The sequence below is a fragment of the Symphalangus syndactylus genome, chromosome 3, assembly GCF_028878055.3.
Source record: "Symphalangus syndactylus isolate Jambi chromosome 3, NHGRI_mSymSyn1-v2.1_pri, whole genome shotgun sequence".
NCBI lineage: Eukaryota > Metazoa > Chordata > Mammalia > Primates > Hylobatidae > Symphalangus > Symphalangus syndactylus.
In genome coordinates, this window is record NC_072425.2 from 113,671,128 (window position 1) to 113,687,798 (window position 16,671).

The 16,671-nt window shown below is 39.8% G+C and overlaps 1 protein-coding gene across 3 annotated transcripts in view; it reads left to right on the forward strand.

The window, feature by feature from the left end:
- ABCB4 (ATP binding cassette subfamily B member 4) overlaps nucleotides 1-16,671 on the forward strand; it is an 83,115-nt gene extending 66,444 nt beyond the window's left edge. For 2 of the 3 annotated variants that reach the window (XM_055272842.2, XM_055272843.2), the window contains 5 exons: nucleotides 798-954; nucleotides 1,953-2,150; nucleotides 3,707-3,913; nucleotides 15,102-15,248; nucleotides 16,081-16,671. In XM_055272842.2, coding sequence (XP_055128817.1) covers nucleotides 798-954; nucleotides 1,953-2,150; nucleotides 3,707-3,913; nucleotides 15,102-15,248; nucleotides 16,081-16,287 — 916 coding nt within the window. In that variant the 3' untranslated portion in view covers nucleotides 16,288-16,671. Of the gene's footprint in view, nucleotides 1-797; nucleotides 955-1,952; nucleotides 2,151-3,685; nucleotides 3,914-15,101; nucleotides 15,249-16,080 lie in introns of all 3 variants that reach the window. The other variant, XM_055272841.2, reaches the window with a different exon arrangement.

Consider the following 16,671-nt stretch of genomic DNA (forward strand, 5'->3'; position numbering starts at 1 on the left):
CCTAAAAGTTGTCATAATCAATATCCATCTTTAAACAGCATATAATTAGAAAATAGAACTTTAGTTTAAGGTAACTTTTTTTTTTTCCAGAGTGCTGTCAAGTTATTTCAACTTTTATTTTAGGTTCAGGGATACATATGCAGGTTTGTTAATACAGGCAAACTCATATCATGGGGGTTTGGTGTATAGACCATGTCATCAGCCAGGTACTAAGCATAATAACCGATAGCATAGTTATTTTATTTATAAATAAAAAGCTATTTCTAGTAAAGGCTAATTTTCCCTAACAAAAATTCTTTACAGTGATGATGATTATCATTTGTGTGGTAGTATAGAAGAAACCACAAACTGGAAGTCAGGGCCGGAGCTTTATTAGAAAAAGCTTACTTGGAACTGATCCAAGGCCCTTACACACTTTGTGCTTCAATTCCCTCAACTCTAAAAAGAGTATAACCAGCAACTAAAATTAGCTGAGCTCACAGATCAGATTCAGTTATAAGCCTCTTCTTGAAAGTAAAAACCTTTGGGAAGTCACAGTAGTCCTAAGAAATTAGGCACTACTATGCAAAGGGAAATCAGAAAGCAAGTCGAGAAAAGGCAAACCCTCAGGAAGTGGATCTTGCCCCTCTCCTAGATTTCTCTTGTTACTAGAATTTTATGAAAATGCATATCGGGGAGAAAGGGAATGATTAAGGAGTAAAGGGAAAAAATACTGGTAAGCACTGTACCTTTAGACTTTCAAACATCATGGAGTTAATTATAAAAGCTAATTTTTGAATTCCTCTACTTCTGTCTAGGGTGTTTTCTGCAATTGTGTTTGGTGCAGTGGCTCTAGGACATGCCAGTTCATTTGCTCCAGACTATGCTAAAGCTAAGCTGTCTGCAGCCCACTTATTCATGCTGTTTGAAAGACAACCTTTGATTGACAGCTACAGTGAAGAGGGGCTGAAGCCTGTAAGTTCTCTGATGCCTGATGATGTTTGATCAATTTTTCCCTAAGGTTTGCTGTCTGCTAGATTATAGCTACAGGATAAGTTTGTGATGATTATACCAACCTGTGTTTCATTTAATTTGTAATATTTATATAGCTAATATTTGGGCAACTTGACTGGCATTTAAAAATTTTATAGGTGGTTTCAAGGATCCTGAAGTTTAGCACATCAAAATTTAAAAAAAAGGAAAACCAGATATATTAGAACTGAATAGTTTCCACAAAAATTTAGTCATTTCTACATAAAGGTATAATTCTGCCATGTTAACGCAATTAGCAATTTGACTTTAATCACTTTTATAATAGTTTAGGTGTAATTGGTAAGAAGGGCAGTTCGTTCACAATGAGAATAATAATCCTATGGTTTATTATCTATAAAGGTAACTTAAACTCACATCTGAGTGTTCTTTGTATGACACAAGATGCTACACACTGTGATATACAAGCAGCTGTGTAGGTAAAGGGACTGGGACTCACACAGTCTTTCCAGGACTTTCCCAGGTATTTCATGTTCTGATAAAATTGCTGTGCCCAGTGAGTGAGATAAAGAAAGTGAACTTAAGAAACTGCCAGGGTTTGCCATCAGAGCTGTCCACTGAAACTTTAGGTAGAAACTGTTGCTAAATTTCCAAGCCTTTAGAGTCTTTTGGACACTGGCTTGATTCCAGCTTCAGAATAAGCAGTTGGGAAAGCTAAATGAATATCTTAAAGAAGTCAGAAACTAAGTTAGATAACAACTCATGGTAATGACTTTCTGTCTAATCTCACCTATACCCCTATCTCTCACCTTCATTTCACACCGTAATAGCTTGCTATCAATATTAACTGGCACCAGAACTATACCAAATGTGAATTTTATGTTTCTCTACTACAGTCTTTGGTAAAGTTTCCTTGAAATAATATTTCTTATTCCAATAATTATCAGGCCAATTATAATAGCAACATTTCAACATTTATTCAGGATAAATTTGAAGGAAATATAACATTTAATGAAGTCGTGTTCAACTATCCCACCCGACCAAACGTGCCAGTGCTTCAGGGGCTGAGCCTGGAGGTGAAGAAAGGCCAGACACTGGCCCTGGTGGGCAGCAGTGGCTGTGGGAAGAGCACGGTGGTCCAGCTCCTGGAGCGGTTCTATGACCCCTTGGCGGGGACAGTGGTGAGCACATTTCCTTATAACTTGATTGAAGGCTATATTTTAATTGGCCCAACCAATATTGTCATAATGTAAAATATTGGACAAACGTAGACCTAGAATCCTGTTTGATATAATGACCACATTCTATAAACCCCAAACTGGCACCATATCTGAGAAATATATGGGGACAATAGGACAGAATGTCTGGAATTCAGGCTAGCTCAGAAAATACTGAATATAAGGTTAATTTTTACCCTGTCATGGGCCTTTCCAGTCAGCCTGATTTTTCTAAGCAAATACTGACTTACCGGCTTATAAAGATGAACTACAGACTCCTGCCCAAATTCAAAGCTGACTTCCAAAACAGGGTGCTACCTGCTTATTGCCTCCCCACCGCTTTCAGTTTTGCTGCCTTCTCTTACCTTGAATTCTAGGCTTTCGAACTTTGACTTTGATCCTCAACCTCTAGCCCTTTCATATTTGGCTTTTGTCATTGATTTTCTAGCATGTAGCCCCTGGCTCTCTTCCTTGAGTGGAGACCCACTCTTACCGATAATGCTTGTATCTGCCATAACCTTGGGACAGCACCCACGACAGAGCCCTGGGAGCCTGTCCCCATTAGACAGTCATCGAAGTGTTAAGCCTTGTTCAAGTTGTTTTATTAATAGTTGTTAAGCCCAAATCAGCCTTGTTAAGCCTAATTTAGTTGTTTCTCCCTGGAAATCTTCTGCTTTGCTATTATAACTATTCTGCAGGAAACATGGGCAAACCAGCTCACCAAAACTCTGTAAATATGATGTGCTGATACTATGGTGGGAATTTTTTTCTTTATTGAGATCAAGACTAGCTGGACTTGTGTCTATTCCTTTGCCTGTAACCTTTACGTTACAGAAGGCTGTATTTTCAAGTACATATTACAACACTTCCCTAGGAGCACCATGCCTCCCGCCTACAGCAAGTAAAACAAAAACAAAACCATCACTGCCAGCAAAAAGAATCCTCCCAAAGACACTGCCCTTTGTAACTTGTTCCTTTTCCATGGGATTCTTGTCCTTAGTGCTATCAGAGAGGTGAGGGAAAGTTAAGGCTAGTAGTTTTCAGGGAAAAGAGAGGTAGAGGTAGGACCTGAGTCAACCAACTTTTGGAATCTGGGGGCCCTGCTTCTGATCAGCTTTTTCACTGCTGTGCATGGGGGAAGGGGAAATCAAGTCAAGGTGAAGGGTTAGAATTATTCTGGGGACAGCAGACCTGAGTGGGACACCTTGATGCAGGCTTCTTTAAGGCAGAGTAGGACACAGATGGCTGGAGGAGGGCAGACAAGGACAAACAGAAGTGTGAAAAAAGAGGGTCAAATCTGCTACCATTTTGCCAATTAGACCAAGATAGGGATGGTTTAATCACCATAAAAATCATCATGTTGGCCATGCTGGCCTCAATGGTGTAAGTCTTGGAGGGTTGTTGTTTTGCAGCTGCTGATGCCCTCATGCAACAGTCCTCCAAATGGACAATCTAGTAACTTTTTAGTTTTTTTTTTCTTTTTTAAACCCTTCTTATAGTTTGTGGACTTTGGTTTTCAGCTTCTCGATGGTCAAGAAGCAAAGAAACTCAATGTCCAGTGGCTCAGAGCTCAACTCGGAATCGTGTCCCAGGAGCCCATCCTATTTGACTGCAGCATTGCCGAGAATATTGCCTATGGAGACAACAGCCGGGTTGTATCACAGGATGAAATTGTGAGTGCAGCCAAAGCTGCCAACATACATCCTTTCATCGAGACGTTACCCCACGTAAGTTAACGGGTAGCTGAAATCAGAAGAGACTATTTTTTATCCCCCAAACAATTACCAAAGTTATGCCAACAAAATCTTATAACAGAATATGTTGATTTACTAACATTAACAACTTGGACAAGGCACTTCAGGATACCAAGCTTCCTTATTTGTAAATGGGAATACATTATGCCTACCTCATACAAGTGTAGTGAGAAGCTCAAAACCACCATACTTCAGGTTACAGACTGGTGGTTGAGGGGTGCATTTAGACTGCAGTCATGTTTGGTTTAGCCCTATGGTACTTTTAAAACAATTATAGTTTTTATTTTGAGATAATTATGGATTTACATGTAGTTGTAAGGAATACAGAGATCTTATGTACCCTTTACCTAGTTTCTGCCAATGACAATATCTTGCAAAACTAGTATACAGTATCACAAGCAGGATACCGATATTGATACACTCCACTCATCTTATTCAGACTTCCCTTGTTTTACTTGTATTCATTTGCATATGGATTTAGTTCTGTGCAGCTATATTGCAGAAGGGGATTCATATATCCACTAATTAAGAACACTGGCCAGGCATGGTGGCTCACACCTGTAATCCCAGCACTTTGGGAGGCCAAGGTGGGTGGATCACGAGGTCAGGAGATCGAGACCATCCTGTCCAACATGGTGAAACCCTGTCTCTACTAAAAACACAAAAATTAACCAGGCGTGGTGGTGGGCACCTGTAGTTGCAGCTACTCAGGAGGCTGAGGCGGGAGAATCGCTTGAACCTGAGAGATGGAGGTTGCAGTGATCCAGGATCGCACCATTGCACTCCAGCCTGGGCGACAGAGTAAGACTCCATCTCAAAAAAAAAAAAAGATACAGAACATTCTCATCTCCATAAAGATCCCTCATATTGCCCTTTTAGAGTCATGCATATATCCCTTCCTCCCACGCTCACTCCTCCCAAACTCTGGCAAACATGAATCTGTTCTCCATTTGTATAATTTTATATTTTAAAAATGTTTTATAAAAATATATACAGTATGTAAACTTTTGGGATTATCTTCTGTCATTCAGCTAATTCCCTGAAGTTGTGTATATTCATAGGCATTGCTTTTTATTACTGAGTAGTGTTCCATAGTGTGGATGTATCACAGTTTAACCATTCACCTGCTGAAGGATAGCTGGGTTATTTCCTGTTTCTGGCTATTGCAAATAAAGCTGCTATAAATACTTGTATACAGGTTTCTGTATGAATTCAAGTTTTTATTTCTTTGGGATAAACACCCAGGAGTAGAATTATGAAGCAGTATGGCAATTTCATGTTTAGTTTATAAGCCACTGCTAAACTGTTTTCCAGAGTGGCCATCCCATTTTACATTCCTACCAGCAATGTCTAAGTGATGTAGTTTCTCTGAATCTTTGCCAGCATTTTACTGTTGTCATTAGTTTTTATTTTTACCACTCTGATAAGAGTGTAGTGATACACCACTGTGGCTTTAATATGCATTTCCCAATGGCAAATGATGTTGAACATAGTTTTTTATATGCTTATTTGCCGTCTATTTATCCTCTTTGGTGAAATGTCTCCATATTGTTTGCCCATATTCTAACTGGATTTTTATCTTTTACTGCTGAGTTTTCGGAAGTTTTTTTGTTTAACCTATTGTAATTACTGTTGGATATGTAGTTTGTAAATGTTTTCTCCCAGTCTGTAGCTTGTTTATTCATCCTATAAGAGGGTCTTTTGCAGAGCAAAAGTTTTACTTTTGATGAGGTCCAATTTACCAATTCTTCCTTTTATGGATTATGTTTTCAGTGTCAAGTCTAAGAACTCGTTGCCTAGCCCTAGGCCCAAAATATTTTCTCTACGTTTTTTTCTAAAAGTTTTATAGCTTTATATTTTAAATTTCAGTCCACGATCCATTTTGAGTCCACTTTAAACATGTGTAGCCCTGGAAGGATGGCTTGAGGTCCCTAAAAGTGATGGTAGGGACAATTCATTTTATGGCATTCTTCCAGCATTGACGTTCCACTGGGTTACACTGATGTAGAGTTTAATTATTTTTGCTTTTATTTTCTGCTATAGTTAGAAATCACTCACACCCACAAATAAAATTTTAGAAACCTTTCATTTTGGTTAGCCTTACCAACCTTTAATGCACATTGACCTGAATTAAATATTGGATTTGACTGTGAATAGAAAACTTACAGCTTCAGCTCTTAATATAAGTGACCACTGGACCTTAGGAAATTAATTCACATGATATACATCACTGCATAAGCCCTGCAAACTGAACTGACTCAATTTACATCTCTATTCATATGTTCTTTCTCAGTCTAGAATGCTATCTCAAAATCTAGCTTCCCAAACTTCTCTAAAAAGGATTCTTTCATTTATTTCCCCTTTTTTTCCTCCGTCCACCCTGTCTCCACAACAACTTCTATCTCCCTGTTCTGATCTTTCATAGTGTGTTGTGTATACTACTATAGTCATGTGTTACATAACAACATTTTGGCCAATGACAGACTGCATATACCACAGTGGTTCCCATAGACTATAATGGAACTGAAAAATTCCTATTGCCTAGTGACATAGCTGTCATAATATCATAGTGCAACACAAAATTCATGTGTTTGTGGTGATGCTGGCATAACAAAGCTACTGCGCTGCCAGGTGTATAAGAGTGTAGCACATACTATGTACAGTGCATAATACTTGATAATGACAACAAATGGCTTATTGGTTCATGTATCCGTTATACCATTTGTTGTTATTTTAGAGTATACTCCTCCTATTTTAAAGAAAGTTAATTATAAGATAGCCTCAGGCAGGTCCTTCAGGAGGTATTCCAGAAGGCAGGCATTACTATTGTAGGAGATGACAGCTCTGTGTGTATTATTGCTCCTGAAGACCTTCCAGTGGGATAAAACATGGAGGTGGAAGACAGCGTTCTTGATTATCTTGATCTTGTATAGACCTGGGCTAATGTATGTTTGTATCTTAGTTTATAACATAAAAGTGTGAAAAGTAAAAAATAAAAAATTATTATTATTTTTTTTTTTTGAGAAATCTGCTCTGTTGCCTAGGCTGGAGTGCAGTGGCATGATCATGGCTCACCGCAACCTCTGCCTCCTGGGCTCAAGTGATCCTCCCACCTCAGCCTCCGGAGTAGCTGAGACAGGTGCATGCCACCACGCACAGCTATTTTTTTGTATTTTTGGTAGAGACGGAGTTTCACCATGTTGCCCAGGCTGGTCTCGAACTCCTGACCTCAAGTGATTCACTTGCCTCAGCCTCCCAAAGTGCTGGATTACAGGTGTGAGCCAGTGTGCCCAGCCATAAAAAATTTTAAACTGAAACCTTATATAATAAGGACATAAAGAAAGAAAATATCTTTGTAAAGCCATACAATCAATGTGTGTTTTAAGCTAAGTGTTATTACAAAAGAGCCCAAAAGTTTGACAAATTTAAAAGTTGATGCCTGTAGTCTTAGCACTTTGGGAGGCCGAGATGAGAGGATTGCTTGAGGCAAGCCCAGCTTGGGCAACACAGGGAGTTCTAGTTTCTACAAAAACAAAAACAAAATTAGCCAGGCTTGGTGGCACACTCTTGTAGTCTCAGCTACTTGAGCGCCAGAGTCCAAGGTTGCCATGAGCTATGATCACACCCTGGCACTCTGGCCTGGGTGAAAGAGCGAAAACCTATCTCTAAAATAATAATAATAATAATTTAAAAATTTATAAAGTAAAAAATTCAAAGTAAGCTAAGGTTAATTTATTGTTAAAAATTATGAAATTGAGTGTAGCCTAAGTGTACAGTGTTCATAAAGTCTACAGTAGTATACAATAAGGCCTTCACATTCACTCACCAGTCACTTACTGACTTACCCAGGCAACTTCCAGTCCTGCAAGCTCCATTCATGGTAAGTGCCCTATATAGGTGTACCATTTTTTAATCTATTTTATTTTATTTTATTTTATTATTATACTTTAGGTTTTAGGGTACATGTGCACAATGTGCAGGTTTGTTACATATGTATCCATGTGCCATGTTGGTTTGCTGCACCCATTAACTCGTCATTTAGCATTAGGTATATCTCCTAATGCTGTCCCTCCCCCCTCCCCCCACCCCCTCAAAAGTCCCCGGAGTGTGATGTTCCCCTTCCTGTGTCCATGAGTTCTCATTGTTCAATTCTCACCAGTGAGTGAGAACATGCGGTGTTTGGTTTTTGTCCTTGCAATAGTTTACTGAGAATGATGTTTTCCAGTTTCATCCATGTCCCTACAAAGGACATGGACTCATCATGATTTATGGCTGCATAGTATTCCATGGTGTATATGTGCCACATTTTCTTAATCCAGTCTGTCGTTGTTGGACATTTGGGTTGGTTCCAAGTCTTTGCTATTGCGAATAGTGCCACAATAAACATACATGTGCATCTGTCTTTACAGCAGCATGATTTATAGTCCTTTGGGTATATACCCAGTAATGGGATGGCTGGGTCAAATGGTATTTCTAGTTCTAGATCCTTGAGGAATCGCCACACTGACTTCCACAATGGTTGAACTAGTTTACAGTCCCACCAACAGTGTAAAAGTGTTGCTATTTCTCCACATCCTCTCCAGCACCTGTTGTTTCCTGACTTTTTAATGATGGCCATTCTAACTGGTGTGAGGTGGTATCTCATTGTGATTTTGATTTGCATTTCTCTGATGGCCAGTGATGATGAGGATTTTTGCATGTGTTTTTTGGCTGCATAAATGTCTTCTTTTGAGAAGTGTCTGTTCATGTCCTTCACCCACTTTTTGATGAGGTTGTTTGTCTTTTCTTGTAAATTTGTTTGAGTTCATTGTAGATTCTGGATATTAGCCCTTTGTCAGATGAGTAGGTTGCAAAAATTTTCTCCCATTCTGTAGGTTGCCTATTCACTCTGATGGTAGTTTCTTTTGCTATGCAGAAGCTCTTTAGTTTAATTAGATCCCATTTGTCAATTTTGGCTTTTGTTGCCATTGCTTTTGGTGTTTTAGACATGAAGTCCTTGCCCATGCCTATGTCCTGAATGGTATTGCCCAGGTTTTCTTCTAGGGTTTTTATGGTTTTAGGTCTAACATTTAAGTCTTTAATCCATCTTGAATTAATTTTTGTATAAGGTGTAAGGAAGGGATCCAGTTTCAGCGTTCTACATATGGCTAGCCAGTTTTCCCAGCATCATTTATTAAATAGGGAATCCCTTCCCCATTGCTTGTTTTTGTCAGGTTTGTCAAAGATCAGATAGTTGTAGATATGCGGCATTATTTCTGAGGGCTCTGTTCTGTTCCATTGATCTATGTCTCTGTCATGGTACCAGTACCATGCTGTTTTGGTTACTGTAGCCTTGTAGTATAGTTTCAAGTCAGGTAGTGTGATGCCTCCAGCTTTGTTCTTTTGGCTTAGGATTGACTTGGCGATGCAGGCTGTTTTTTGGTTCAATGTGAACTTTAAAGTAGTTTTTTCCAATTCTGTGAAGAAAGTCATTGGTAGCTTGATGGGGATGGCATTGAATCTATAAATTACCTTGGGCAGTATGGCCATTTTCACGATATTGATTCTTCCAACCCATGAGCATGGAATGTACTTCCATTTGTTTGTATCCTCTTTTATTTCATTGAGCAGTGGTTTGTAGTTCTCCTTGAAGAGGTCCTTCACATCCCTTGTAAGTTGGATTCCTAGGTATTTTATTCTCTTTGAAGCAGTTGTGAATGGGAGTTCACTCATGATTTGGCTCTCTGTTGGTCTGTTATTGGTGTACAAGAATGCTTGTGATTTTTGTACATTGATTTTGTATCCTGAGACTTTGCTGAAGTTGCTATCAGCTTAAGGAGATTTTGGGCTGTGACAATGGGGTGTTCTAGATATACAATCATGTCATCTGCAAACAGGGACAATTTGACTTCCTCCTTTCCTAATTGAATACCCTTTATTTCCTTCTCCTGCCTGATTGCCCTGGCCAGAACTGCCAGCACTATGTTGAATAGGAGTGGTGAAAGAGGGCATCCCTGTCTTGTGCCAGTTTTCAGAGGGAATGCTTCCAGTATTTGCCCATTCAGTATGATATTGGCTGTGGGTTTGTCATAGATAGCTCTTATTATTTTGAGATACATCCCATCAATACCTAATTTATTGAGAGTTTTTAGCATGAAGGGTTGTTGAATTTTGTCAAAGGCCTTTTCTGCATCTATTGAGATAATCATGTGGTTTTTGTCTTTGGTTCTGTTTATATGCTGGATTACATTTATTGATTTGCATATGTTGAACCAGCCTTGCATCCCAGGGATGAAGCCCACTTGATCATGGTGTATAAGCTTTTTGATGTCCTGCTGGATTCAGTTTGCCAGTATTTTATTGAGGATATTTGCATCAATGTTCATCAAGGATATTGGTCTGAAATTCTCTTTTTTGGTTATGTCTCTGCCAGGCTTTGGTATCAGGACGATGCTGGCCTCATAAAATGTGTTAGGGAGAATTCCCTCTTTTTCTATCAATTGGAATAGTTTCAGAAGGAATGGTACCAGATCCTCCTTGTACCTCTGGTAGAATTTGGCTGTGAATCCATCAGGTCCTGGACTGTTTTTGGTTGGTAAGCTGTTGATTATTGCCACAATTTCAGAGCCTCTTATTGGTCTATTCAGAAATTCAGCTTCTTCCTGGTTTAGTCTTGGGAGGGTGTATTTGTTGAGGAATTTATCCATTTCTTCTAGATTTTCTAGTTTATTTGCGTAGAGGTGTTTGTAGTATTCTCTGATGGTAGATTGTATTTCTGTGGGATCGGTGGTGGTATCCCCTTTTTCATTTTTTATTGCATCTACTTGATTCTTCTCTCTTTTCTTCTTTATTAGTCTTGCTAGCGGTTTATCAATTTTGTTGATCTTTTCAAAAAACCAGCTCCTGGCTGGGCGCGGTGGCTCATGCTTGTAATCCCAGCACTTAGGGAGGCCGAGGCGGGCGTATCCCGAGGTCAGGAGATCGAGACCACGGTGAAACGCCGTCTCTACTAAAGAAATTACAAAAAATTAGCCAGGCATGGTGGCGGGCGCCTGTCGTCCCAGCTACTCAGAGAGGCTGAGGCAGGAGAATGGCGTGAACCCAGGAGGCGGAGCTTGCAGTGAGCCGAGATTGCGCCACTGCACTCCAGCCTGGGCGACAGAGCGAGACTACGTCTCAAAAAAAAAAAAAAAACCAGCTCCTGGATTCATTAATTTATTGAAGGGTTTTTTGTGTCTCTATTTCCTTCAGTTCTGCTCTGATTTTAGTTATTTCTAGCCTTCTGCTAGCTTTTGAATGTGTTTGCTCTTGCTTTTCTAGTTCTTTTAATTGTGACATTAGGGTGTCAATTTTGGATTTTTCCTGCTTTCTCTTGTGGGCATTTAGTGCTATAAATTTCCCTCTACACACTGCTTTGAATGTGTCCCACAGATTCTGGTATGTTGTGTCTTTGTTCTCGTTGGTTTCAAAGAACATCTTTATTTCCACCTTCATTTCATTATGTACCCAGTAGTCATTCAGGAGCAGGTTGTTCAGTTTCCATGTAGTTGAGTGGTTTTGAGTGAGTTTCTTAATCCTGAGTTCTAGTTTGATTGCACTGTGGTCTGAGAGACAGTTTGTTATAATTTCTGTTCTTTTACATTTGCTGAGGAGAGCTTTACTTCCAACTATGTGGTCAATTTTGGAATAGGTGTGGTGTGGTGCTGAAAAAAAGGTATATTCTGTTGATTTTGGGTGGAGAGTTCTATAGATGTCTATGAGGTCCACTTGGTGCAGAGCTGAGTTCAATTCCTGGATATCCTTGTTATCTTTCTGTCTCATTGATCTGTCTAATGTTGACAGTGGGGTGTTAAAATCTCCCATTATTATTGTGTGGGAGTTTAAGTCCCTTTGTAGGTCACTCAGGACTTGCTTTATGAATCTGGGTGCTCCTGTGTTGGGTGCATATATATTTAGGATAGTTAGCTCTTCTTGTTGAATTGATTCCTTTACCATTATGTAATGGCCTTCTTTGTCTCTTTTGATCTTTGTTGGTTTAAAGTCTATTTTATCAGAGACTCGGATTGCAACCCCTGCCTTTTTTTGTTTTCCATTTGCTTGATAGATCTTCCTCCATCCTTTTATTTTGAGTCTATGTGTGTCTCTGCACGTGAGATGGGTTTCCTGAATACAGCACACTGATGATTCTTGACTCCTTATCCAATTTGCCAGTCTGTGTCTTTTAATTGGAGCATTTAGCCCATTTACATTTAAAGTTAATATTGTTGTGTGTGAATTTGATCCTGCCATTATGATGTTAGCTGGTTATTTTGCTCTTTAGTTGATGCAGTTTTTTCCTAGCCTCGATGGTCTTTACAATTTGGCATGTTTTTGCAGTGGCTGGTACCGGTTGTTCTTTTCCATGTTTAGTGCTTCCTTCAGGAGCTCTTTTAGGGAAGGCCTGGTGGTTACAAAATCACTCAGCATTTGCTTGTCTGTAAAGTATTTTATTTCTCCTTCACTTATGAAGCTTAGTTTGGCTGGATATGAAATTCTGGGTTGAATATTCTTTTCTTTAAGAATGTTGAATATTGGCCCCCACTCTCTTCTGGCTTGTAGAGTTTCTGCCGAGAGATCAGCTGTTAGTCTGATGGGCTTCCATTTGTGGGTAACCCGACCTTTCTCTCTGGCCGCCCTTAACATTTTTTCCTTCATTTCAACTTTGGTGAATCTGACAATTATGTGTCTTGGAGTTGCTCTTCTCGAGGAGTATCTTTGTGGCGTTCTCTGTATTTCCTGAATCTGAATGTTGGCCTGCCTTGCTAGATTGGGGAAGTTCTCCTGGATAATATCTTGCAGAGTGTTTTCCAACTTGGTTCCATTCTCCCCGTCATTTTCAGGTACACCAATCAGACGTAGGTTTGGTCTTTTCACATAGTCCCATATTTCTTGGAGGCTTTGTTTGTTTCTTTTTATTCTTTTTTCTCTAAACTTCCCTTCTCACTTCATTTCATTCATTTCATCTTCCATCACTGATACCCTTTCTTCCAGTTGATCGCATCAGCTACCGAGGCTTCCGCAATCTTCACGTAGTTCTCGAAACTTGGCTTTCAGCTCCATCAGCTCCTTTAAGCACTTCTCTTCGTTGGTTATTCTAGTTATCCATTCGTCTAATTTTTTTTCAAAGTTTTTAACTTCTTTGCTATTGTTCTGAATTTCCTCCTGTAGCTCAGAGTAGTTTGATCGTCTGAAGCCTTCTTCTCTCAACTTGTCAAAGTCATTCTCTGTCCAGCTTTGTTCCGTTGCTGGTGAGGAACTGCATTCCTTTGGAGGAGGAGAGGTGCTCTGCTTTTTAGAGTTTCCAGTTTTTCTGCTCTGTTTTTTCCCTATCTTTGTGGTTTTATCTACTTTTAGTGTTTGATGATGGTGAGGTACAGATGGGTTTTTGGTGTGGATGTCCTTTCTATTTGTTAGTTTTCCTTCTACCAGACAGGACCCTCAGCTGCAGGTCTGTTGGAGTTTGCTAGAGGTCCATTCCAGACCCTGTTTGACTGGGTGTCAGCAGTAGTGGCTGCAGAACAGCGGATTTTCATGAAACCACAAATTCAGCTGTCTGATAGTTCCTCTGGAAGTTTTGTCTTAGAGAAGTACCTGGCCGAGTGAGGTGTCAGTCTGTCCCTACTGGTGGGTGCCTCCCAGTTAGGCTGCTCGGGGGTCAGGGACCCACTTTAGGAGGCAGTCTGTCTGTTTTCAGATCTCCAGCTGTGTGGTGGTAGAACCACTACTCTCTTCAAAGCTGTCAGACAGGGACATTTAAGTCTGCAGAGGTTCCTGCTGAATTTTTGTTTGTCTGTGCCCTGCCCCCAGAGGTGGAGCCTACAGAGGCAGGCAGGCCTCCTTGAGCTGTGGTGGGCTCCACCCAGTTCGAGTTTCCTGGCTGCTTTGTTTACCTAAGCAAGCCTGGGCAATGGCGGGTGCCCCTCCCCCAGCCTCGCTGCCGCCTTGCAGTTTGATCTCAGACTGCTGTGCTAGCAATCAGGGAGACTCCGTGGGTGTAGGACCCTTTGGGCCAGGTGCGGGACACAATCTCCTGGTGTGCCGTTTTCCAAGCCCGTTGGAAAAGCGCAGTATTAGGGTGGGACTGACCCGATTTTCCAGGTGCCATCTGTTACCCCTTTCTTTGACTAGGAAAGGGAACTCCCTGACCCCTTGCGCTTCCCGAGTGAGGCAATGCCTCGCCTTGCTTCGGCTTATGCACAGTGCACTGCACCAACTGTCCAGCACCCACTGTTTGGCACTCCCTAGTGAGATGAACCCAGTACCTCAAACGGAAATGCAGAAATCACCTGTCTTCTGTGTCACTCACGCTGGGAGCTGTAGACCGGAGCTGTTCCTATTTGGCCATCTTGGCTCCACCCCCCCATTTTTTAATCTTTTATACTGTATTTTTACTGTTCCTTTTCTATGTTTAGATACACACATACTTACCATTGTGTTACAACTGCCAGTATTCAGTATAGTAACATGCTGTATAGGTTCGTAGACTAGGAGCAATAGGCCATACCACATAGCCTAAGTGTGTAGTACCTGATACCGTCTAGTTTTGTGTAAGTACTGTATAATATTTGTACAACAATAACATTGCCTAGTAATGCAGTTTTCAGACATATCCCAGTCATTAAGCAATGCATAATTGTAATTTGGTCCTTACTTGACCTTACATTGAATGATTTATATGTATTGTTTTTCTCTGTAGATTATAAATTCCTTTAGGGCAGGAACAAAGCCGAATTCATTTTCATATTTTTCACAGTTCTAGGCACAGCATATGCTCAGTAAATATTTAAGGGAATAAATAAGTTTGATAGGATAAACTAGTATCTACATGGATCATATGAACATTTGAAATTTAAAAAAAGACTTTGAAAGTATTTACATTTAATCTTTATAGGACTCCAATGACATCAGATTAACTGGCATTATAACAGTAGGAACTCGAAAATTTGCTCAACTTTCTATTGTAGAATACCATTGAGAATTAAAGTCACTAGTTTTCTAGTTTGATTTTGAAAATAAACACTCTGTTAAGTTGAAACAACGTTATAGAAATTGTTATTGACTCTAAATGTTTTTCTTGTAAATAGAACTGTCAACTGTTAAGCAACAGTTCATTCAACATCTTTATAACTTGGTTAACTTGCAGAAATACGAAACAAGAGTGGGAGACAAGGGGACTCAGCTCTCAGGAGGTCAAAAACAGAGGATTGCTATTGCCCGAGCCCTCATCAGACAACCTCAAATCCTCCTGTTGGATGAAGCTACATCAGCTCTGGATACTGAAAGTGAAAAGGTGTGTGTAGCCTCCCAACTTATGTCCTATTTAATTTATGAAATAGAAGGGATTTTGCTGTCAACCATGACAAAAACACACACAAGCACAGGGGGAAAAGCACAGAACGTTAGATAGTGTTTTTTTTTATTTTTATTTTTTTGAGACAGGGTCTCGCTCTGTTGCCTGGGCTGTAGTGCAGTGGTGCAATCCAGCTCACTGTAACCTCTGCCTCCCTGGTTCAAGCAATTCTCTTGCCTCAGCCTCCCAAGTAGCTGGGACTACAGGTGCCTGCCACTATGCCCAGCTAATTTTTGTATTTTTAGTAGAGACAGGGTTTCATTATGTTGGCCAGGCTGGTCTTGAATCCTGACCTCGTGATCCGCCTGCCTCGGCCTCCCAAAGTGCTGGGATTACAGGCGTGAGCCACCTTGCCCGGCTGATAGTGGTTATTTTGAAGTAATGGAATATTTTATTCTAAATTTTCTAAAATGATTATATATTTTATAAAGTAAAGCATTCAAAAGAAAACAGCTGTACAAATTACATTTTTAGCACATTAGGAATGAAAAACTGCAAAATACTCAAAAGGGAACTAGTTAAACAGAAGATTAGAAAATTTAAATACTTATGAATTTTTTTACAGCATGGGAACCCATTTGTGTTATATTTAAAAAGCAGAACATAACTATGTAGATTAAATGTTGATTATACAAAATACACATGCATAAAGTTCAAAGATTCTAAGATATTAGAAATTAAAAGTTGATTGGTAACATTTTCAAATTTACTTGAATGTTAAAACTAATTTATACAATTTTTAGGATAAGGTGTCTGTCTGATTTATCAATAGGTTGTCCAAGAAGCCCTGGACAAAGCCAGAGAAGGCCGCACCTGCATTGTGATTGCTCACCGCCTGTCCACCATCCAGAATGCAGACTTAATAGTGGTGTTTCAGAATGGCAGAGTCAAGGAGCACGGCACGCATCAGCAGCTGCTGGCACAGAAAGGCATCTATTTTTCAATGGTCAGTGTCCAGGCTGGGACACAGAACTTATGAACTTTTGCTACAGTATATTTTTAAAATAAATTCAAATTATTCTAGAATTTTATCTGACTTGTAAAATAAGTGTCTGGCTTGTCATCATAAAACATAGGTATATCTTATTCTAGATCAATTTAGAAGACCCAATTTGGGGTTTATTACGGCATTTGAAATTTGAGAGTTAGAAGTGACACCTGTCTTGATGAAGTATTAAAACAACAGACTGGCTCTCCCTAAGTTATTAGAAACATCCAGAAAAAGAACAAAATTTAAGATAAGTACAGGTGTAGAAATATAGAAGGGAAATGGTCTTATGGTACTGAATGGGTTGGGTAGACAGGAAAGTTTGGGAATAATTTTCCCAAGTACAAAAGAAAAATAAATTGTTCAATAGCCTCA